Raw genomic sequence first — 25,228 nt, 5'->3', positions numbered from 1 at the left:
TAAATGACTCTAAGTTCAAGGCAGACACATCAACAGTCAACCTTCCTTTTCCTGCCTCGGGCTTTCTCTGTAAAGATTATGGTATGTAAAGATAGTACTTGCCACAATAGGTATAGATTAATTTAGAGTCTATGAATCGAACTTTGAGGTTGTGTAAAACAGCAGGTTCGTGGAGATAACTGAGCGCTGTGAGGTCATTTTCACCAACAAGGATGTCAGGGTTTCGCAAGGGTGGTAGTTCCTTTGTCTTCGGATCTAGGCAGTATTCTAGGTCCTGAAAATCAAATAAACACATGTTGAAATAGCTGGTGTTTAGGTTTCCTCATTCAGTCCCTTCCAATCACTCTTCCCAGTAAAACATGCCCAAGTCACAAAAAAAAAAAAAAGAAAAACCAGTGCAAGATTTAAGTTACCTGCTGGCTCAGCAGTTTTCCTCCAAAAAGGTCATTTGAAATTTCCCAAGAGGGCTTTCCACATGCATAATAGGCAACCATAAAGACATACCATCTTTTTAGCCTATTACTTAAGCCAACCGTTTGCTTTTGCTGCCAAATCTTTTTATTAAATAAGACAAAATACGTTATATCATATTCTTATTTTCCTCTTGAGCAGAACAGACAGAGGAAGCAGCGTCCCATCAGTCTGTAGCCATCCTCATACACAGAAATAGGACTTGAGAATGTTGGTAGAATGCCATGAAGAAATGATAAATAAATGCTACTTACTATTTTTGTAGATATTAAGTTTATCTCTAACATAGATGTTTTAATTGCCTCCGTCTCTAGGTCTAAAATCAGCCCATGGGATTTAACTGGCGAACCCCCCAATGTGCAAGTGTGCAGCAGCATCTGAATACATGGGGGTGGGGGAATTAATCTTGTCAGATTAAAAAGGTTGGACTCAGTTTGCTGTATGAGAAACGGGAGTGGGCCAAAAATTGAAATTCATTCACATGAGGTATTTTAATTAATAAGTATATATATAAATATACATATAACATGTTCTTTTTACTTCATTGCTATGTAGTATGCTCCAGGAAAGTAGGATCTAAACATTTGGCCAACTGCAGTAGAACTTTATTTCCCATTAGAAGATCTGAGGAATCGCTGCCATTGCATATTAAAATTAAAGAATCATTTAAATGGCATGAAAAAAAAGAACAGGTCCTGCCTAGAAGGATGCAGGCTTTTTGCAGACACGTCATCATTTCTCTACATCGCATATAGCATCAATTTCGTGCTGCCCTTAATCCTTGCCCCTTTTTATCTATATTAATCTTCTGATGTTTACGCTCAACTTAAAAGTCACAGTTCTTTCTTTGCAATGCTGTTCTCCTAGCAACACTGTTCTCACTGGAATATCAAAGCTGGGTTATAGGTTTAACGGCGTAAGTAGAAAAAGATGATGCAACTGAACATAATAGGCCATGGGATAAAAACAACAGTGCTTTCTTTATTTTAAAAGCCAGGCAAAATGGATTTTTGTAACTAAACAGTGTAACCTATCACACCAAAAAATACTACTGGAAGTAGCTGGACAAGAATAATTGCATATACATAAATACAGATATATTTTGACAGTACAGCTTCCTGCATTTGATACCTCAGCCTTGGCTGCAGTACAAGAACTATGAGCTTACAAGCAATATGCAGACCTACCTTGCCCTCTTCAAGTCGAAGCTGGAGGACTTTATCTCCAGGTTTATAATCTTTGAGAAGTTCTGCTGACTTCCAGACCTCCTCTGGATCAGGGATCCAAACCCTGGCATACTGCAATACAACAGCAACAGCACAAGGTCAGTGACTTCTTGTTGCAATACAGGCAAAACATCAATATACATGACACCAAAACTTTATTTAAATAAATGTTTAGCTGCCAAACCCTTAAGCAAGAGACAGGTATGTAGGTAAGTTCTCCTATTGATAAAAGGCTACAAGATTAATTTTATTGCCTACACATACAGAAAAAGGCATTTCCCATGCAAAATAACATTCCGAGGTACACGGTCAATGCTGAAAGATCTACAAAGAAAACAAACAAACCTGTTTTCAGAGCAATCAGAAATTTGGCTATATAAAAACCTACTTAGACTAACTCTTCTGAGTAGTTTCTAAATGCATTTGCAGCATAATGTTATATAGCTTTTTTTTTGCCTTTCTTTTTTCCTCAAGAGAACACTTTAGCACATCTGTGTTAATTCAGGCAAAGCCACCTCATCTCAAGTACTCACAGCTCCTTCCTTTGTAGGTGCAAATAGGGCAAGTTTAAAATGGATTATCTACAGAATGCCAAAAGGAAAAAAAATTGATTGAAAACGCCTTCAAATAACAGAAAAACGCAAGCCTAAGCCAGCATCCCAGTTAATGACCATTTTACCCAAACTTTATTCATAAAAGGAACCCAGAACAAACACATGGCTTGGTTTCAAACCCAGAAAGAACATCTGTATTTTTAAGGCAGTGAAGACAATGTTTTTCTCACATTCAAGAATCAATTCAAGGCATATGAAAACCACCTAGTTACTCATACAGTTGCATGTACCTGCAAATACATACAGATGAAAGCAGCTCTTGAGTAACACAAAGAGAAAGGTATGACATTTTTAAGGCATTAAAGCTTCTGAACTGATGCTCTTGCAATGGCTAGAGATCATTCCACACCCATTGCATTTGCAAAAAAACCCAGCTTCCTGGCTTTCATGGTGTGGCCATGTTGCAATACAGTCTCAATCCACTAAATTATTTCAAAATAACTGTAATGCATTTGTCAAAGCATGGCATTTGATGGCATTTGATGGCAGAGAAAACTGCATTTGGTCATAGAGCTTCGTCACCTAATCCTACACAACTTGTTTGCATCTTCTGCCTCAAAGAATGTTGAAGCTTCTTATTAACCTACTTTCCCCCACTACTTAAAGTTACAAACTTCTTGTTTCTACTAGGGAATTTTTGAGAGACCAAGCTTCACGTTGCCTTCTTGTTGCAAGACAGGAAACCATCAGAAGTGTTCAGCCACAGCAGTGGTTTAGGGAGCGAGAGCCGAGGAGCCCCAGTCCCTGCCCTAGGAGAGGGATGCCCAGCCCTGCCCAGCCGGAGGCTGCAGGGAGGCTCAGCACCTGGACTTCTGTCAAACTTCACACAGTGATTTACTTCCTGTAGCCCAGAAGCTGCTCAAGAACAGCACACAGGAGTCCTCTCCAACAGCCACAGTCAATGGCTTTTACCCTTAACACACCACACCCTTTAAAGCTCTGTGCTGCCTTCGTCTGGGGAGCTCCCGAGCGCCTGAGAACCTCATGCCTTACATGCAGGCCTCTACTGACTGCAAGGAGACAGGTGATGAAATAAAGAATTCAGAATTCATGTCCATGGTTCCCACTACAGAACACAATGCTCCCACAGCTGGTCCTTCTCCATCCTCAGTAGATGTTTATGCCAGTCCCAAGAATATACTTTACACTGGGACAGGGAACTTTTGCAGTAAATATGTGGTTGTGTGGGGTTTTTTTTCCTTTGAGCTTTATTAGCTTCATGTATATATTTGCTATTGTACAAAAGTGTAGGATTACTTTTTTATTTACACATCTCCTTCCCTACTCCCCCAAAAGATGTTAATGTTGATTAATTATTTGAAAAATGAAAGATCCCCAAACGTTTCTTTGGTATATGGCCTGTCATTCACAGACCCTGGTATATAAGTGCAACGGAGCCCACCAGAAAGGCAGGGCAGCAGCCAGGAAACAAGCAGCAGAAGCCACGGTTTGGGCACTTGGATGGTCTGCTTGTTTTCAGCTCTGCTGTATCTACAACACAGAAGCCAAGAAACTTCATCCGAGTTAAAATGAAGGTGTACGCTAACAAGTGTACGGGCCAATGCAAGTACAAACCCATGGAAACGACAGAGTAATTCCAGAATAATTAACCAGGACGTGAACCATGACAAGAGATGTGCAATATCAGAGTCTGGTAGCATGCTCCTTTCCTTTCCATTTGCTTTTTAAACAAAAGATTCCCTACAAAACTTCCCAAACACACACACATCCAAACTTACACCAGTGCACCTGTCCACAGGACTCTCTATTTACAAATAAACACAACTAAAAACCAAAACCCTAGCAGAAAGTGGGGAAGTTTGCTGGTTTAACACCAAGACACTACAGCATCAGCCACAGCCAGAGATGGTACACACACCACACTCTGTCCAGGTTCCCTGGGCTCAGCTACAGCAGCAGTTCTCCATCCTGGTAATTCTGACAGGATATTGCTTCCCTCTCGACACAGGGATTAACAGAGAGTAAAGTAAGTGTAATATGAGAGAGGAAAGCATTTAAATGCTGTCTAGCCAAACAGGTTAACAGGCTGGTCTCCTCTAGGCTGCACCAAGAGAAGTTTCCTGCTGTAAAAACAGCAGCAGCCTTGTAAGACACAAATACTGTAACTTCAGGCAGTGAGTATCTACATGACCTACACCAGTGTGAAACAGGCCCACTTAATTTATCCGGCTGAAACTGTACCTTTCCTGCTGTCTAGGGCAGAGAAAGAAAGCAGAAATAGGATCTCCATAGAAACCAAGTAACTACAGACTGAACTTGGCACATGACATAGCTCTACAGATATTAAAGTCATTCTACAGGCACTAAGCTGTAGCTGTTCATCTCTAGCATCACTGCTGAGCCTCAAATCCCTGCCAAAGAAAACACCTGGTAAAAAGAACAGGTGGGAGGAAAGGGAGAGATGTTCCTAATTATAGGCACTGAATCACTTCATGGCATTCTCATCTCATTAATTGAGCAGAAGGATTAGCAAAATCAGATTTTCATCCCATCTTTTACATAATCAGTTGATGTTACAACCCCATTGCTGCCCAGTCTGTAGCGGGATGCGGGGCTATGGCAGGAAACAAAGCGCTGCTGCTAACAGCAACAGGACAAGGGCATCTCTCTTGGAAGATCCCTTACTCTCCTATCTCGACTATTCATCCCTCTTTATTTACTAGTATATAAAATCAAGTTTAGGACTACATTAAAATAAAACCAAAACACAGTAAACTTCTAGAGACGACGATTAAAGGATCAGCCTTCTAAAAAGGGAAAGAAATTGTAGCCTAAAAATGCACTGAAATGGCAATAAAAGTTATGGCAAGGAACAAATGAACTTTCCTGACACCGTGCCTGATTAAGATGAATACTCTTTATTCATCCCTGCATTACTCTCTGCAGTAGTTTGACGTAGATTTTGAACTACCAGAATAAAACTGCTGATAGGGGCGATACCAGTAGGATTTAGTTAAGGAAAGGCAGCACGTGTCAGTTGAGGTAAATAGCTACCCTTCAGGATGACCCAGGCTGACTGACAGCATCACTTGCATTTCACATTTCCATAGTGATTGGGCTCTAGCAAACTCAGCTTTGCTCCCCAGTAATAACATCAGTACGTTTCTGGCTCACCACCGATTACTTTTCCCTGTCCCCACTGGAGACACGGGACTGAAAGCGACAGGAGGAGGACATGCAGCCCATCCTCCCGCCCTATGTCAATGCCACACCATCACACTGACATGCTGGGCTGAGGACAGCAGCCAGCTATCTCCATCTGAGCAGTCACAGGACCATCATTTACTCTACACTAGTGTTTAAAAAAAAAAAACAGAAAGAAAATAGAAGACAGACGGATGAGCTACACTTGGATTTAGACAGGAAACTAATAATTCACTGTATATTGAAGGGACTATTTTTGAAACTCAGTGTCTTGCCTGGACTCTCCTCCAGCCTCAGCAGACTGACGTCAAAAGCCACTACCTCCAAACCACGTGGAAGCGTGCAGTCACCACGTTCTGTTCAAGCAAGGACGAGCCGGGCTGCTGAAAGGCAGAGACTTGGTGATCTTTCAGTAGTGACTCTGAAAGGGTTCACACCAGAAAAACAAAAAAAAAAAACCCAGGGAGAAGTTTCCATTTTGCCCTGGCAGGTCAGGAACCCAGCTCTACCACCACAATTTTATATAACACGGAAATGTAATGGGCAACGGCAATATTCTCTCAGACCACATGATTTCTTCTGAGATCACATGAAGAAATCAGCAGACTATAACAATTATCTATCAAATGAGACCGTATGACTCACAAAGCCGCTCTCCTCTGAGATATTAACCTCTTGAAGTATTAATTGCCACTGCTGACAGGAATTAGCAGCGCGAGCGGCTCAGCAGCCGCTTCAGCGGTCAAAATACTTTCCCTCTTCTACTGCGCAACCACAAATACTGCAGGAGATAGAGCCACCTTCACAGCTTACCAGCTCTTTTGGTAAGAGCTGAAAGAGCTCATGAAATGATCTGCATCCTAAAAAGAAAACAGAAAAGGAAAAAAAAGGAAATTTCAACTCACAGAAAGCTGTCCATAGTTTCTCAGCAAGACCTGCCCGGACAAGTGGACTTGCAGCATTGCTTTCCTATGAACAAAGTGCTGCTGCTGGCTGCAGTCTAGAAAGAAAGGCAAGACCTGACTTCCCATTCATAAAGATGCCAAGTAACCAGGAGGGATCAGAAAGCAGAGCACTTCCATGACAAGCAGGCTGCTGCAAAACCTCTGACCAACTCATCTCAGCTCTTCCTATGGCCCATGGGAAATGGCATTGTTACCTCTGCAAAAGCAGCAAAACAAGAATTATCGATTTTCTTAAGGGCAGTAGCATTCCTTGGGCACAGAGAGTATTTTCTGCCTTGTTGCTGAGCAACAGCCATCTCCATACCTCTTAAACATCTTACAGTCTCATCTTAGAAAACATTAATTTAATAAGACATTTAGACCATGATATATAGTGAGGAAAGTGTGTGACAACTGGTATTGTTTTACCTGAACAATAATCTCAGGTGGTGAGTTTACCTAATAGGAGGAGCAGAAGCCCAACATTATTCTGACTTGTGGGAATCCCCTGGCCAGCCCGAACAGTGGCCAAGGAGAGCAGTGACCCAGGCTGGGAGGTCCCCTCTAAGCCACCAGCACCATACTGACATGGGCCTCACACCCTCAGGTCAGTGTGCCTGCAGGAGCCACAGTTCAGCAGGTAAAGCCCCGTGTCCTTCACTGCGCACAAGGGAACGACTTGAACTGCAGCTCAATGAAAACAAAACTGTTGCACTTATGTATTCAATCTACTGCATGTGAATCCAAAGAATATAAGTATGGGGGTTTTGTTTGGGGTGGGTTTTTTCCCCCTTTCTTTCCTTTTTTTCTTTTATACATTTTTATAAGGCATTCTGTATATTTAGGGCCTGGTGACTTGTAACAACAAAACCAGCTTGTACTTGTTTGCCAAACACTCCTTGATTATACAAGGTACAATGAAAAACTATCAGTATCCCACAAAGAATCACTGCAGCAAGATCCACATCATCAGCTACTGGAAAAACATTCATTCTATGATTCTATGATCAGTAACCTTTCCATTGAAATTCAGAGAAAATCATCACCCTGCAAGCCCACGCGCTGGGCTTGACATCACGGCCAGGAAACGCAGCGTCTTACTTCAAACTACCAAATCTATCAAAGAACAGTTATGTTCCCAGGGCATAGTCAATATGACTTTTGTAAGAAACATTTACAAGGAGTTAAAACACATGGAACATTTAAAAACACAACTTTCTACATTTTATGTTGACTGTTCTTGACCTTCTCTTCAAAACAACGCACAAAGGGGGACAGATGCAATGGATGCTCAGCTGTTACTAACCCAGACAATACTTTAGCTCCCCAAATGTTGCCCATTCAACCCCTCAGCTGCTGCGCACAGGAATGGCATCTGTCAGCTCCTGTTGTGTCTCACAGACCAGCTTTCCTGGGCTCTTCTCCACCGTCGGCCACGGCTACAGTCCCGTCATTTACTCAGCCTGTGATGCAGCAGTAGCTCCCACTGCTGAAAACCACCTGACAGCCATGGGGAGCCACACCCAACACCATCGGGGCACATCATGATTCTGCCCTCATGACACTTCCAGTGGAATTTAATTAAGGCTGCATTACCAATTACAGGAAAATAAAACATGTTTCACAACACCAAGGCTGGGACAGATGCAGGCCTGACCAGCGTGTCACAAGGGAAGGGCAGCTCCATCTGTCCCTGCATCCCCACCGCTGCCACAAGCCTGTGTGGGAGGACAAGGAGTGATGCCCCTGCCCCGCTGTGCCTCCCCACCTGCCTTGCCTGCCCGTGGGGTTGCTTGTATGCCACCCGTCATCAGCAAACCTACGGCATAATAACCCACCACAGCCACCCAGTGACACAGCCGGGCTTCCACCTTGCTCACTGCAACACACTGCTCATTTTAATTCAGCACGCTGCTCAAGAAATGCTCATTTCAAGTAAATGAAGAAAAATCAAGCTTTAAAAAAATACGTTCAAAGGAATGTCAGTGTTTAAGCAAATTTTATGCTTGCAACAGTTTCAATTTCTAGAGCCATCAAAGCAATGAAGGCAGCTCCGAAAGGCCTTCCAAAAGGACAGCAATTAGCTAGATCAAAGCCACTGACAGTTTGGTCACTACCTGAGACTCAAAGCAGCTGAATAACCCCAAAAAGATCAGCAAAAGCAAAGACTAGAAGTGTCACAGAGCAGAAGCTCCAGGCTGAGCAACAGAAGAACATTCTGACCCCTGTATGGCTTCACTTGGGGTCATATCCATGGAGAGGGGCACACGCCGTACCGCGCTGCAATCCACACCACCCATCCAAAGTCCAACACTGAATTACACGCTAGTGATTTCAGAAAGAAGTTAATTACAAGTCTGCCTTAAAACACCTCATTCATCCAACCTGAAAAACATGTTACAAGAGTTGTAGAAAAGTGGCCACAATAAATTTAAGGGCAAATGAAGTAACTACAGCCGTCCCCTGAATGCTCAGCTAATGAGACGTGCTGTGTTGAAGAAAGACTATTAGGAAAAGGAGGCATGGTTTCCTGCCTGGGCACTTCCCATGAATGCATTGTGAAAATACTCCAATTTAAAGATTTTTAAAAAGTGCCAATACTTCAGGAATACACAAGAAAATCCCCAAACATTCAACATGTCATGACTAACTTCAGGGATACCTACATTTGAGATCCAAGAAAACATACACTGTGAGGCCAAATGAAACAACTGGCTGTAGGATTTTGCTTTAACACTAAGATGATGCAAGTCTTAACGTAGACTTCACAGTACGATTGACTAAATATCGAAATAAGTATTATTTCCAGACCACTGGTGCAACTTCAGTCAAGACCCTCATGTTTCTTACTTCTTTTTTCACGCCGGTGTCACACAATGAAACGTTTAATTCACCTCTTCAAGTTCTTAAATGGACTTAAAAGTCCTACAGAAGCCTTTGAAATTTATTTTCCCCAGAGTTTCTAGAAACTTCACCCGTCAGAGCAGGATAATGGCATCGTTTCTCACTACAGGCAGCACGAGCCAAGTTTTGTCCAGGGGGAGCGGGGGGCTCATCGCCCCGGCTGCAGCTGGTTGTCCATCTCGGGTGCGTATCCAGAGAAAGAGGAAGCGTTGTCTTTGTCTCAGCATCTCTGCTTCAGCACAGAGCCATCTGCGTCGCTGCCATGAGATTATCTGGCAGAGCCAGCATTTGCTTAGGCAGGAAGGGCAAAGAAAGGGCTGTATTGATCAGACAGATGCGCTGTGCTACAGCACGAGAGTTTGAAACAAGTTACTGAGATGAAAGCAGTGGAGCCGTAATTGACTACCTGGCTTGCAGAGGTGAAATAAGGCTAAGTTTTCTGAAACATCTGGGGTTTGGAAAATTGCTGACCTAACCATGAAAGCTTAATTTGAAAGGAAATATATTTGTTGTAAACTTTTATAGTAGATAAGGCTGTACTTTTCTGCCTATCTTTGTGCAAAGCTGCCCCGCAGTCCCAGCAGCATTCCTTTGTTCTCACACCTAGCCCTCCAAAAACATCATACTGCAAGGAAAATATCTGCCTGAGGTTCTAAAATCCAACCCCAACTGATTATTTTTGTTGGAACGACACAGAAGCCCAGGCTGGGATGCAGTCACATCATTAAAACAGAGCTTTCACTGGCTTAGCTTGAGCTGTTCAAGGTAAACTAGTTTTACTAACGCAGAACTCAACCATCGTTATGGTCAGGTCTGCCCCACAGACACCCTCCTGCCACATTAACAGCAACCTGACTTCAGCACAGCACACCTAAGGAAGATAGCATGAGTCCCATCATCTTTTCATGGGAAATTAACAGCAAGTCCCCATGCAAGGAAGCCAGAAAGACCTGGTGTGCGTGCTGCGACTTAAATCCAGTGAGCAGCCTCCCAAAGAGCCTCCGCAAGCATCAGGGGAAGCCGTGAAAGCAGAACTAGGCTTAACGGCCACAGAAACTCTCAGAACTTAGCTTAATGGTTCCCAGAAACTCTCCATCAAGGGTGCCTGCATTTCTTCCCCCACCATCCTCAGCTCTTGCCTTACCAGCCCCTGGGTGCAGGGAACTGCGCTGGCTGCCAGCACCACGGGGACCCCAGTGCTGCCTGGCCATTGGTGCCACTCCAACCTTGCTTAGCATGACAAGCCATGGAAAACACCTCTGTGGCGGAGAGGGAAGTGATGTTAAAACCTTTCACACTGGATGGAAGCTGCATACTGTATTTAGCCCTAGAGAAACTGATCTGCTCCTCTCTGTTCTCCGCAGAAAGCCTGCACTGCCTTTGCATTTCCAATACATAAGATCATGACAAGGAAGAAGTGTGCTCCAGCATCAAATTCAAACAGTTTCTGCAAACGCTGCTCCTGACAGAAGATTTGTCTGAGAGAGACAATGTCCTAAACAATTACATTATTGTCTGGCATGTTTGAAAAAAGTCTTTCTATAGTTCCAGATCATTAGTCAAAACTCTACTTACTTTAAACATTTACTAATAAACTATTATACTAATAAGCCATGACGTGCTTGGCTATGCAGCCTCCACCTATGCTAAAACCAAGAAAACAACTGAACATATTCTACTTACTTTGACATACATGTAGTCTAAACCATCCATTTCCATCCCGCATCTCTTGTCACACAGACTTGCAGCACTTTCAGAGGCAGTTGGTGTTTCCTTCCCAGGCAAAATAGGCTCAATTCCCATGAAAAATCCTTCCATAATTCTCGTATCAGTGTACACTAACTCATACAGCAACTTGGGAGTATCTCTCTCTCTCTCATTTCCTCAGCAAAACAACTGAGGTCATCTGCTTTAAAGATACTGATGAATAACCCATGGAGTCTGCAGAGAGAAACGTGTGACAAGCCATGTTGGGGCAATGAATTCCCACATTGTTAGACCAGCTCATAGTATTTTTAGTTTGTTTCTCTGGCTCTACAAAGAGCAAGAGTGTCCTCCTGTAAATCCTAAATTGATCTCAAAATTCTCATGTCTCCTGGTACTCAAATGGAAGAACTCAATGACACCACTGGTGAGCGCATCAAGACTTCATGGCTTTTCATACCCACTTACAGAAAAGAGACAGTGTGGGTCAGAAAGTTACACAGGCAAGAAGTCTCAGTCTTTAGGACTGTCAAGACAGAAACATACAGCTTACGTTCCACCACACAGCAATCTTTGGAAACTCGACACAAGTTATATGCCATATTTCCCCGCTGTGCCAACTACTATGAAGACAGAATGAGAGCACTCCAAAGCGACACTGCTTCAGCCTTTACAATGCATTCTGCAGCAAGGGCTCTCATCAGACCCTGGTGTAAGCAGCCTGCAAGGGTCTGTTAACCATCCCTCCTGTCTTTCCTAAGAGCTAAATACACTCAACAAGCCACTTCTACTAATTACCAGTGGCAGCTTATATTCTATGTGAATCACCCTGACAGCCTTTCCTACAGCGGGGTTAAAAGACAGAAATGAAGACTTGATGAGCAAGGGAGGAAATGTGACAGCTTTAGCTTTCAAGATGTCAAGAAAACAACCACCACTTCCAGCAAACAACATGGAAGTAAAGAGACCTGAAGAAGACCCAACCCTGCAGGGAAGGCTGCTTTCTTGACAGCTTCTCTCCAGTTTAATCTTCACACTGCTCAGACCGTTCACCACTCATACCTGGTTATCTGATTTTCTGATGTTAGGTTTGTACCTTCTTCTCCCTTAACACCAGAAGAACCTTCACCCCAGCCTCGAGTACCTCCACACCACTGCTATTCAGGGAAAGGTCTGTGACAAGTCTTGCAATTGTCCCAGATTAACAGGCCAAAGGAATTAAATCCACGGCACTAAGGAGAACAGATGGTGCAAAGACACAAGATCTCTGCTTTTGTAAGGAATTCATTCTCACCTTCTTCAGAATTTGCATTAAAACTTGCAGAGACTTGCATTAGAAGTTGGGTCAGTGTCTGCAGTCCACAGACGTTCGCTAGCAGCGAAGCCTTTAAACTTTATTAGCAGTGTGAGAACGCTTGCTGTGCTTACTGTGGGGCTGTGCAGTGCCCAGGGTTCAGCACGAAGGGCACACCTCCAATGCAGCCATACCAAATACTTAAAAAAAATAAACCCAAAACACCACACACACAAAAACCCCCACAAACCTTTCAGCCAGCACTGATCTCTTCTTTACATTTTGTTTTTATATAACCAGATTAAGATATATAGAAGTAAAGCTACTAAACACTGCAAGTAACTGAGAGCGGGCAGCACTGCAGCTGCACTGTGACAGAAGAGGCATGGGTTATGTCCTGGATGGCCAGGAACAGGAAGACCCCAGGATCAGCTCACTAACTGTGGTGTTTTCCACGTTAGTACGGAGCTGGGTGGTTCAGGTTACCTGTCTCACAGGGTGTCTCACACCAGGCTGGTGCCTGGAGCGGGCTGAGAAAGTGGGCGATGCTAGAAGATGATGAGCAGAACCCCCTGAGGAGGTGGGGGTCCTGAAGGAGAAGTTACACCTGAAAATAGACACTTGCTAATAAGTATATAGAAATTTGGGCTTAAGCAGAAGGGTCCTAGGTTACTGGACACTGCATACACAGAGCTTGGCACCAAGGACCTGAGAAGACAACATCCCTGGGATATGTTTCCATTTGCTTTCCTGCAGATGTTAGTCAGAGAGGGTATATGACAGCAAAGGTGTTTCCCTACAGTGAGAGGAAACACAGAATCAAAGGCCCAAGCTGTCAGATTTACATGCTTGATTTCAAAGCATAAAATTAAGCAATGTGATTAATCACACTGGATAAAGATAAATCTTTGCAGTATCAGGCTTAAGCAAAGCCAAGTAGCACTGAGACCAAGGAGGAAATGATGCAGTCCTGGGCAAAGGGTGGCACAGAGTGCGGCACTGGCATGGGCACGAAAGTGCTGTTCTCTGCCAGGAAAGTCACTAAAGCCTTGCTATTCGTGTTGGTAAACAAGGCCTTAGCAACCCAACCATACAGCTCTCCATCCTGGATGCAGCTCAAAAGCAAAGCCAACAAAAGGAAAAAGTCACTATACAAAGAGCCTTTGAGTTCAACGTGGTTTGAATCTTCTCTATCTCCCGTGGCCTTCAGATAAAAGAGTTCGGTGGGTTTACACTGGCACCCAAACTTCTAAGGAAGTACAAATGCTTAGGCACAAAATTAAAACTCTTAGGAGCTTCATCACCAAAACAAACGCACACATCTGTTGTGGTGTACCCTGGGCAAGGCTATTGCCCAGAGCTAAAAGATACAGGCTAAGGAAAAAGTCACGGTCACAGACATGACGACAGTGTATTCTGACCCTAACACCACATGTTCTGCAGCAAGAACTGCCTACCCTTAAGTGAAATAGGAAGCTCTTCCTTGCTATTCCAGCTGAAGACAATAGGCAGAAGGCGCATGCTGCTGCTTCACCACGTTCGAGTAGTTTGGTAAGGAAGCAGCAGGAACAATAGCCTTGCTCAACGCCGTGTCCTGGCCCTGGGCCCAACTGTCAGCGCCCGGCGCGATACACACCGTAGTAAACACTGCTCCACTACAGCGAGCACAGAATCAGATCAGAGATAACCTCTGCACCTTCAGGCACACAAAAGAAAACCCAGCCAGGTAAAGGAGTTCAGAAACAGGCTGTGTCTGAATTTGTAACAGAATCACAGAACATTAGGAGTTGGAAGGGACCTCAAAAGATCCAATCCTCTGCCTGAGCAGGATCACCCAGACTAAATCACACAGGAACACATCCAGGTGGGTTTGAATGTCTCCAGAAGAGACTCCACAGCCTCTCCGGGCAGCCTGTCCCAGTGCTCTGTCACCCCCACAGTGTAAAAGTTTCTCCTTATATTCCCATGGAACTTCCTCTGCTCCAGCCTGCACCCACTGCCCCTTGTCCTATCGCTGCCATCCCTGAGAAGAGCCTGGCTTTGTCCTCCTGAGTCTCACCCTTTACATATTTGTAAACATTCATAAGGTCACCCCTCAGTCTCCTCTGCTTTAAGCTAAAGAGGCCTCTCCTCTTAAAGAAGGCATTCCACTCACTTAATCTTCTTGGTGGCCCTGCACTGGACTCTTTCAAGTAGCTCTATGTGCTTCTATAACTGAGGGGCCATAACCTATGAACCAAGCTAAGCTGACATCAATGGAGAGGCCTAAACAAAGCACTGGCTCTTGCCTGAGGAGCTCTTACTACCTGGCAAGGCAGGTGGAACTGGGTCCACCACAGCCCCTACCCATGAGGTCCTTCAAACCAGCAATGCCTGCACATATGCCAGTCAGGCTCCAGCAGTACAAATAAGACCCAGCGCAGCTGAGTACTTGTTTTGTATACAGTTTGCATCTTCAAGTAGAGAAACCCAAACTGAAGGGATGTCCCCATGGGCCGCGTCAGGGAGATGACTCCCCAGGGTCTGCCACAGAGGCTGTACTCCAGAACCGTGCCCCTGTACCCAGAGGACAGCAGAACTGCCAGCTGAACACTGCTGTTCCCAGAACAGAAACACCAGCTACAGCTGCCCTTACTATCACGGCTTGCCTTCTTCAATCCTATTCAACACTGACAACTAGCAGAAAAACCTTGCGACACCGTCCCTGACACTGTCCCTTTCCGTGACTTCCTCCAATTCAGCTGGGCCAGCGAGTCTATTTCAATGACAAAAATGCTTTCTTTAGTCCTAGAGATTAAACAATGAGTTGCATTGAAGAGAGAAACAAATAACTTTGTCATTAAGACATATGGAGAGGATTAACTCTTAAATGCCCAACAGGAGACCCTAAGAGCCAGGTACACCTGCCTGACTGGCCGCCCATCCTTCCAACTCAACCCAGAGCTCCATGGCTCACTGAAAGGCAACAGTGGTCGTCACACACATCTCCTGACACAGCAGGAACTCAACAGCCCTTTATCTGAGTATTTATTTATCTAAAACAAACCAGTAATCCATTACCTAAGCCATCTGGCACACGCCACAAAATCCCCGCAGCAGAAACAGGCTGCACGTAACCAGCGGCAGCTCAATGTACAGCCATCACTGTTCCACAAGGATTGCTGGTAACTGTTAGTGAGGGATCCCACATAATCCACTAATATTATTAGATAAATGTTCTAACATGATACTCAAAGAATTAGACAGATAAGACCAATTATTATACACAGGACCTTCAGTTACTCCTTACGTGGAGCAAAGAACTCGCCCAACTTTCAAGATTAGGTCTACAGCAAAACAACATAATACTTCTGAATATAAAGCTAGTATCTCCTCTCCCCCAAAGGAGCTCCAAACAGTACTACTGCTCCAGCATTTCTTGGGGCCTACAGGATCCACTCTCCCAAAAACCGATCTGTGGGCTGCAGGAAGCTTTCCCAAAGAGCCTGCTCCCTCCTGGAGCCCACCGCCCGGCCCAGGCTGGTACCACTGCTTCCAACGGGGATGCTCGGCGCCCTGGGGAGCAGCTCCAGTGCAGACTGAGCTCAGAATCACAGCATCGCTCCCCTCTTGCTTCCCAAGGCTCGCAGTTACTTGTAACAGGAATGACAGATTGGTGACATGTCACTGCTGTGGTTGGCATCCAACTACAGGAATCATAGAATCATAGAATCACAGGGGTTGGAAGGGACCTTGAGAGATCATCAGGTCCAACCCCCCTGCCAAAGCAGCTCCCCAGCTCATATAGCACAGACAGGCATCCAGACAGGTCTTGAATATCTCCAGAGAAGGAGACTCCACCACCTCCCTGGGAAGCCTATTCCAGGGCTCTGTCACCCTCACTGGGTAAAAGTTCTTCTGCATGTTGGTGCGGAACTTCCTGTGCTCCAACTTGCAGCCATTGCCCCTTGTCCTGTCCCCATAGAGCACTGAAAAGGGGCTGGCTGATTCCCCCTGCATCCCAAGCTTAAGAAATTGATAAACATTAATAAGGTCCCCACTTAGTCTGCTTTTCTCTAGGCTGAACAGTCCCAGCAAAGCTTTTATTTATGAAAACTCATAAAAACCGTGAAGGTTAGGTCAACCCCAGTACTGTTAGATTGCCGGTAATTCTACCCCCAGCACCCCTGGTTTATGAGCAGTCAGTGCACAGGGTTGTGAGCTGTCCCTGGCAGCGCTGCCAACGCTTACTCCAGTGCCACAGCAGGTCCCTGACGGAGAAAAGCAACCGGAACGTCCCCTCCGCTGCTGCTGCACGAGAGTTTTGGAAGAAGAAGAGGTACAGCCATAAATCCTATCGGGCTCACTGCCATTTGGAGGTGCAATTGCTCAAGCTCTGCGTGGAGATGACAACTCGGTCTCTGCATCACTGGCCAACCTAGCTCTGGAAGAACAAGGCAATGATCTACTGGGACAACTGGTTAATGTTTGGAAAACACTTGTCTCGCATGCAGTAGTTTGAACAGCAATATTCACGACTAGATAATTAGGGCAGCTTTTTTTTAACCCCAAGAGAAGCCCACTATTAGGCACAGACATTTGGAGCTACAGGTCTGTTTTCTCTCTGATGGTCAGGCTAGTTTTTGCTCTTTCCTCCCCGGTGTACCATTAGCATACTGAAGAAGAGCCACAGCCCGGCCAGAATCTGCCTTTTGCCATTTTCACTTGCAAGGACTCAGCCCGAGCGAAGGGGAAGACCAAGGTTTATCACACCCTGGCTTCACACCCGGACCAGCTGCCTGAAGACAGCCCCAGAAAGCAAGCAAGGGCTCCCTGCAACGCTGGGGACTGCACAAGCAGCTTTTTGTTCTATGCAGCTCCTTCCAGTGTTTCCCTAACTCAATTTACTGCTTAACAACCCTCAAACTGAGCGGTTTCAAGGAGAGAGCAGCAGGGCTGAAGGTCAGCTCCTGACTGCAGCTTACCTAGGCTGCACTCTCCAGCAAAAACTGTTGCCTGATTGCTCTTGGTCCAAAGGAGCACTTCCACTCACTTGAACTGGAAGTGGATTAGCCCCTAAGTTAGGAGCAAGCTGGCTGGAGCTAGCTGCCCCTCATCTCGGAGATACTGGACAGGGAGGGGACATACTGTAAGAATACAAATACATAAACATCTGGCTGGATGGATAGATAAATAAACACAAAAATAAGTGTGCTGCATGAGGCCACCCAAACAGAAAGAGAAACCTCGAGGGGCAAGGAAGGCACCATGCTGCAGGACAGCACAGCATGAAACAGAAATCACTCCAACTCAGGGCAAAAAGGATGGAAACAAGAGAACAATTACTAACCATGTCAGCTCTTCACTCTGACTTTAATAGAGGTGGCACAAACAGTCTGACCTGCTGTTAACTTCCACTACTGCAAGGAGCGCAGGGTTTGGGGCTTGGATTTGCACACCCCATCTCACAAAGGGATGTCAAACACGAGGCATGCGGATGGGCCAGCCAAGGGAAGCCAGCTGAGTTCCAGGTCTAGGCAAAGCTTTCTCACGTGCTCTTGACTTCCAAGGAAAGCAGATTACAGTTGCCAAAAGCCAACACGTGGCCTGGATCATCCTGTAGCAACATTTATGGATCGGGAGAATTAGGTATGTATCTGTTGCTGGCCAGCAGTTACTGAAATGCTGATCCACTACAGCCATGCACTGCTCAGCAGGGCTGTGCTGATGCAGGAAACACGTCAAGATCCTCCTAAATTTGCTTCCTGAGTGCAAGAACCAGAACTTTCAGAACCGACCTTGCGGCAGGACCACCAACCTGCCATTGATAGGTGTCCAATGGGACACATTGAGCACTGCATTTTAGATAAGAATGCCTGGGCCGTTTTCAACTGCAGCACCCCAAAACTGAAGCAAATGCCTTCAAGCAGAGTCTGTCTCTGCAGCATCACTGGGCGTAGGAATGCAAAGTCCAGCATGGCTCATTTTCACAGGAGGGGCATGACTTCTTCAAAAACATGGATCACTGGTTTCTAGTGAAACAGCAACTTGAACTGAGAAAGTCAGAGTCCCTTTGTGGTATTTCACCATGGCACACAGGGCTGGAACAGCAAAGAAATGTGCTTTTCACTGGCACGCAAAGAAATCAAATCTGGAGGTGGGGGGGGACTTAGGACTGCACGTTAGCGAATCTGGGCACGGGGGAGCGTACAGTGGGGCTCTCCCACTTCCACCAGCAGCAGCTGGAAATAAGAAGCCTGCTTCTCCCATTCTCAGACATCATTTGCAGAGATGCTGACAACCTCTTTGCAACACTGCTCATCTAGTCATTACGATAATTCTACCAACTGCTGTTCCAAGTAACTCACATGAACGCAGCTGCCCGAGCAACTCGGGCAAGCTGGGACGTGGGTTTCCAGTGGGAGAAGGTAAGGGAGCGGCCAGGTACTTCCCTCCAGGAGACATGCAGCAATGATACTCTTCAAACTCAAACCCTACCCTGCTTGCCAGCACAGTATCTGTGCCAACACTTATGTCAAGTGTCAGTGCTACACCAGAAGCTCTGGTACTTCAAGCAGCTGTCCTGAATCCTGACTCTGCCTGCCAGTATGAAAAGATGCAACAGTCGCTCTTTAGGTACCTACACATGGCTCTAAAAGGACAAGAACAGCCCATGATGTGAGAGCACAGCACAGAAGCCATCTCGCTGGCCTTCATCACCCAGCATGTCCCAGCCAGAGGATCATCTGTGCTTGTCTGAGTATGTGTGTGCTCTTTTTATACCTCTGCATGCTATGACCTTATATCCACTATGTTTCTTAAACAAGGATAAGATACCTAATGTGATTTAAGCAGCACAATTGCATTACCTGGGAAGAAAGCCAGTGAAGAGGGAAGATAGCAGAGACTGTCTCTGTTGGAAGGGCCAGCAGCTTTCCCATGCCAGCGCCTGGTCAGAGCCATGCCTTCCTTAGGGACGAAAAAGGGGCCCAAGCTGCCCAGTGTAATGCAGTCCCAGGACAACAGGGCACCCATATTTGGAGGCAGGTTCTGACCACAAGATTTAACCACTCAAGGAAGAGAACTGCAGCTCAGGCAGGGCTCGAAATTTACAAAAAATCTATTTCTGATCAACTTTTTCCAGGACCTTTTAACTCCATAGTACGAACATCCACAGACAGAGGTAAATGAAGAACACCTTTCCAAAATAACTCTTTGCATAGAGGAGGTCTGTCTGGCCCCAGGGAACAACTGTGCAGTGCCACTGCTCTCTTGACCCGAATGCTAGCTTCATCCCTGTTTGCACTGACAGTTAACAGAGGTGCTCTTCTGAGAGACACAAGCCACCCAGAAGCCTCAAACAAGCTATTTGCAATAAGGTTTCTATTTATAATAATATTTATATTTAGCATTTTCAGGGCATGCAACTCATTTCCTCTCTTTCAGTCTCTCCTACACAAACACCCCGTTCAGATGCGGGTCAGCCTATCGCAGGGACCCTCCGGTTCGATTCGCACCGATGCCCAGACAATGCGCTGCCCACCGAATCCCGTCCTGGGAGGACTCAGTGAACAAGGTGAGCTATTCACGCCAAAATTAAAAGGCCGTTTCCTTTCTCTCCCCACGCAAAGAGCTCGGCTGGTGATGTTGCACAAAGTGGCTCAAGGATCTGGATGGTGAAACACGCGCAGACCGTTGCAGGCTTTCTGAAAGAAGCACTTGGGGCTCGCTGTGCTGCGGCGCTCAGCTCTGCTGACCCCCTTCTGCCCTTACAAACCCACGGGCTGGAATTTCTTTCGGATTTCTGCACTAGATCAAGGCAGAGCAACGAGAAAACACGGCGCTGCTGGTGGATAAAGCAATCGTTTCCACGGCTCTCCATTTGCAGGCTTTGCCATCCTCAAGACGCGTAGGGCTGTAACTGTTTCCGGGTGGAGGGTGGTGAGATGCTAACACAGGAGACTAAAAACAGTCGGGAAAATGTCCGTTTAAAAAGCGTCCGAGTCGCGCACGGCATCGCGGCTGCCTGCGGGGCTCCGAAGGGCTGCCAGAGGGATGACGACGATGCGCAGGGGCCGTGCCGGCAGGAAGGTCAGTTGGTGGCGAGGCGCCTGTGCCGCGGGAGGTGTTTTCCTACAAGGCACGGGCTCTTATCTCCGAAGGACACAGCCGCCCAGGGCGCCGGGCTCGGCCCGGCCGCTCTCCCCAGCTCCGCATCGCGGTACCGCCGGGCTGGCAGAGCCGCTCCGGCCAGCCCGCCGTGCCCACGACAGGAAGGGCAGCACGGCCGGTTCCCTCCGCAGCTCTGCGGGAGGAAGACGCCGCAACGGCGCTGCCTGCCCGCCGGCCAGAGCCTCGCCGGGGAGCGGCGGGACCGTGACTCACCGGGCCGGGCACGCAGCGGCGGGGGGCCCTACGCCCGCGCCCCGCCGGGATGCGGGTCCATCTTGGGAAGAGGCGCCGGCTGTCGCCGCGGCGGCTGCGGATGGGCGCTCCGACCCCCACACGCGCTCTCCCGACCCGCTCGGTGCGGGGATGCCCGCCCGGGCCCCGCTCCCCCCCCCACCTCCCCGTTACCGCCGCCTCCCCCGGCCGCCCCCGCGCAGCCCCCGGCCCCGCCGCCGCCCTACCTTCGTGTAGAGCTCGGAGGCTGCCATGGCGCAGGGCGCGGGCGGGCGGCCCTTCTGCGGCAGCCCGGCGGCGGTAGGCGGAGGCGGCGGAGGGAGGATGCTCAGGCGGCGGCCCGGGCGCGGCACGCCATGTTGCTACCTGGCGGGCGGCGGGGCTGCCGCCGCTCTGTGCATTGTGGGAGCGGCGGGCAGGGAGGCAGGCGGGCGGCGCGATGCCTCCCACCGGCGGGCGGGCCGCTGCCCGCCGGCGTTGGGTCCCCAGGCGCTGACCGCTCCCCTCTCCTCGAGGGGCGCGGCCCGGGCTCTGCCGAAGGCGGGGGACCCAAAGGCAGAACCGGAGAGACCCGCGGCGGCCGCCCGCCGCCAGCCCCGGCGCAGCCCGCTCCTCCGCCCCAGCCTACTGTTTCCTCCTTGTTCGCCCGGTCCCGCTTTCCCTTTCCCCTCCCAGACCTCACAAACTGCTCATTGCTTCCCTAGGGGTGTTTCTGATGGCGGGTGCTGTCCAGCGCGTTACTAGCGCGGCGCGGTTCCCAAGCCCGCAGGCACTGCCGCCTGGGCATCGCCATGGCCGGGCACGGGGGAACTGTCCCCCCGGGCAGATAACCGGCCAGATCAGCCAGCTGCAGCAGCCTCAGCCCGATGGATTTACACCTGGGTTGCAGCCTACCGAAGCCTCTCCGTGATAGCAGCCACCCTACCACCGATCAAGTTACTACCACCGTCTGGTTTTGCACGTAGTTCAGGCACCAAGTTTCCCATTTTTTTGGTTTCTCTCTCCAAGATTGTCATTCAAAGCACTATTGAAAACAAGTCCAGTCCTCACCAAGAAATCAAGGGACGCATCTTTGAAGAGTTTAGCTCCCATGCCAAAGGGGGATGAAAAGCACAATCCATGTGCTGGCTAGGCTATGAGATGGCAGCTCATCCGCTTTACAGATCAGTAACGGGTGGGTTTTTACAGCTCATGTTACAACAAGAGTTCTTTTGAGAGCAGAACTGAAGATACTACATCTCTCTGTATCTTCCTTTTTAACCTTGGGAATGCATCCGGTCCAGTGGTCTGAAATACACACCTTTGAAACCGTTACCCCTGCCACACTCTCCAGCAAAGAGCTTAGAGTCAAAGTGGTATCCTCTGCACAGGATTCTACTGTTTAGAGCTCTCTCTTCAGGGGGTAGTAGCTGGACTCCCATTGAAACTTACTGTGATTATCAAAGAAACAGACAAGCCTGCTCTACAGAAGTGAGCCAGGAGAGAGGTGGGAGACCTGCTCAAAATCACTCATCAACTAACAGCCAGAAATGAAAGTCAAGCTATCTTGACTCCCAAAATAAACACTCCCAATAAATGCTATAAGCTAACTGTACTTTACTGCTGCTGTCTGAAGGAAAGGAGAGGGAGAATGTGGCAAGCACAAATGAAAGTGTCACAATGAAAATAAGCAGCCTTACCTGGAGTTGTTTGTAGATACACAACCCGGAGTTGTTTGTAGATACAGGGTCTTCACAGCTAGTAAATTTACTAAGGTTAGTAAATTCAGAAAGAAGTTTAAAAAAAATTATTTTGCTGAGAGGGCTCAGAGTTGAAACTAAGGAGACTTGAATTTAAAGTGTACCCTCCTTCCCACACCCAGGGTTATCAACCACGGCCGCCTGTACTGTCCTGTGCGTAGGAGGCTCGCTCCCACTGGCAGAGCTGGGCATCTGCAGTCTTGTCCTACACGAAGCCCAGACCTGGTTCCTGCAAACCGCTGTGCAGGTCTGGCTGAGGCTTGTGGCCAAGACACTTGCACAGCTGTACAAGTGCACGCTACAGCAAACCAGAGATCCATACTAAAGCCACCAGGCATCTTTCACGTGTAACACAAGTGATCTGGGCTGTATCCAATCATCCACCTTTAACATGCTTAATCTGAGAGTCTGGATGTACAAACCACAGAAATCTGTTTTCAGAAGGGATCTGAACCTCCCCTCCAACTGGTGCTGCTTCATAGCCCGTATTTAACACCCTTTTGTCAGGGCAGTATCTATTCTAACTTCAAAGATGCTCATTTCAGGAGTTCCCTCGGACTGTGGATTACTCTATCAGCCATTCACAGCTGGAGCTCAGGAGCCAAGTGTAATAAGACCCAGCAAAAAATAGATATTGGAGTCCAAAATACACTACAATTTGACACAATTTGCATAAACCAGGATTTTAAATCTGTCATTAAGGACAGGAATTGGGAGCACTGAAAGTTTGCCAAGAAACAACCTGTCTGTCATGTACCAAGTCTACTTAATTCATCCAGCATTTGCTGGCAGGGTTTTAAATGTCCTGTCTTGCTCAACATCTTTCCAAAACGATCATCTATAGCATTTGATTTCAGAGCATATATCCCAGGGTATTCCAGCTACCAATGTATGGCTGATGTAGCTGAATTGTATACAGAACTTGAATCCAATACAAAGATAGAAAATAATCTCAATTCATGGGATTATGTAATTTCTTTCAGAAGGGACTACACAAAGCACATGTCCAATCATTTTTTTTACACCTATGTTCTGGTTACTTCCATGACCTATTCAACTGTGGCAGAAAAATTCTACTTCTCAATTAGAACTTCCTATTCTGTGGCTGCCACGCTGTACTGCAAGTGAGCAGCAGACTCTGATAGCCAAAGAAAATAGAGGAATCATTAGAGGCATGGAAGGAATAACTACTGGTAATGGAAGGGAACTGCCAGGGCTGATGTGGCAGAGTGGCTGGGCCGGTCTGCTCCTTCAGGAGAGCGTTTGTGCACTTATCACTGACCATCAGTTTAATGCTGAGTGACTTTCCTTGGGAAAGCAGACAAAGCTAACTGGGGAATTAACAGGCTACAACCCTCCCTCTCCTCTTTCCCGTACTCCCACACTACAGGACTAGGCCTGTACTAAACAAGTTAGCTTGGCTGTACTAAACAACAGCCGCTTTCAGCCAGAAACCATTGCACTGTTACCAGTGAAGAACTCAGCAGTGTAATGCAAGACACATGTAGGAAGAGATACAATTACATACCATGCATGGATTCTCCCAGCAACACTTGGGACTTACTTGGGAGGTTTTGGGCTTACAGAAAAGGCAGACAAAACCTACATGATGAAATTCCTGTGCAGAAAGCTTGCCTCAATCCATCTATGCCTTTACTTGTCTCTAGAATGTGATGTATGTATTTTCCTTTCAGCGTATTAGCCAATTTTTTTTCAATATAAAAACCATTACCTGAGAACAGACCAAAAGTTCAGAAGGATCCACAGCTCCCATTCTTGCATTTAAACATCCTTATTTCAGCATAATTCAACTCCTAGAAAATACCACACCTTTGAAAATCCAAATCCTGCTTCTCAAGGAAGTTTTTTCTCAAACCCCAGTAAGGAAACAACCCTACCATACTAACAGACAGAATCCAGCCTCTGTGGAGATGCCCTGTGCCAGGAATGTTAGGGACAGTCGTTTGATCATTCTGCAACATTGTCAAGGGAAGTTGACAGATTATCCAACCATATTCCTCTTTTAGTAAGAACTGCAATGCTGTGCTGCAATGAAGTAAAAATACTAAACCCAACTGAAATCTGTTACATCTAGACAAAGCCAGAAACAAAAAGCTCTTCATCTTCCCATTTTAAACCAAAGTCAAATAACCATCCATCAAATCAGTACTTTGTCAGTATTTTCCAAACCAGTAAATAAACAGAATTCTGTGCCTGCTAAAAATATGCAAGAATATTTGTCACAAACATCTATCAAGCAGCATCCTTGCTATAACAAACATGTACTGTGTGAGAAAGACAGGGACAATTCAATAATCTGTCCCCACACTAAATCTTTATTCTCAAGCACATCAGTAGAGCTCAAGGCTCTCTGCCCTTGTGCTAGTATACCAGTTTGAAAAGGTTTAATGGGAATGTCTTGAACATGCATAAAACTTCCCAGATTTTAAGCCACTCTGTATCTAAACACACAAACTTGGGATGAAAAAGCCACAGGCATGAGTCTGAGATGCCAACCAACCAAAAAAACCACTCATCCTGCTTGCATGCTCCTCCCATCTGTTGTTCTTCCCAAACTCACAGAGGTCCCCCAGCCATCAAAAATAAACAAGTTCCACAATGTGGCCTCCCTCCTGAGTGTCATGTCACATTCTGCCAGCACAGCCACTAAACACAAGGCTTCTCTGAGCACAGCAGTGTGTGACCGTGCGTGCCACGGCTCTGATCTCTAATTAGAAACAGTTTGGGGCAGTAAGTCTGTGTTTAAAAGGTTTGTCTTTACCTG

General features: G+C 46.7%; 1 protein-coding gene across 1 annotated transcript in view; it reads right to left on the bottom strand.

Annotated features, from left to right (window-relative positions):
* Nucleotides 1-20,958, bottom strand: part of MYO5A (myosin VA) — a gene marked incomplete at both ends in the record, with an annotated part of 97,523 nt that extends 76,565 nt beyond the window's left edge. Inside the window, 3 exons of the mRNA XM_084268129.1 lie at nt 103-274; nt 1,659-1,769; nt 20,932-20,958. Coding sequence (XP_084124255.1) covers nt 103-274; nt 1,659-1,769; nt 20,932-20,958 — 310 coding nt within the window. The remainder of the gene's footprint in view (nt 1-102; nt 275-1,658; nt 1,770-20,931) is intronic.
* Nucleotides 20,959-25,228: the final 4,270 nt, after the last annotated feature.

This window comes from Gallinula chloropus (genome assembly GCF_964237585.1).
Source record: "Gallinula chloropus genome assembly, chromosome: 9".
Lineage (NCBI taxonomy): Eukaryota > Metazoa > Chordata > Aves > Gruiformes > Rallidae > Gallinula > Gallinula chloropus.
This window is presented reverse-complemented; position numbering and strand designations above follow the sequence as displayed.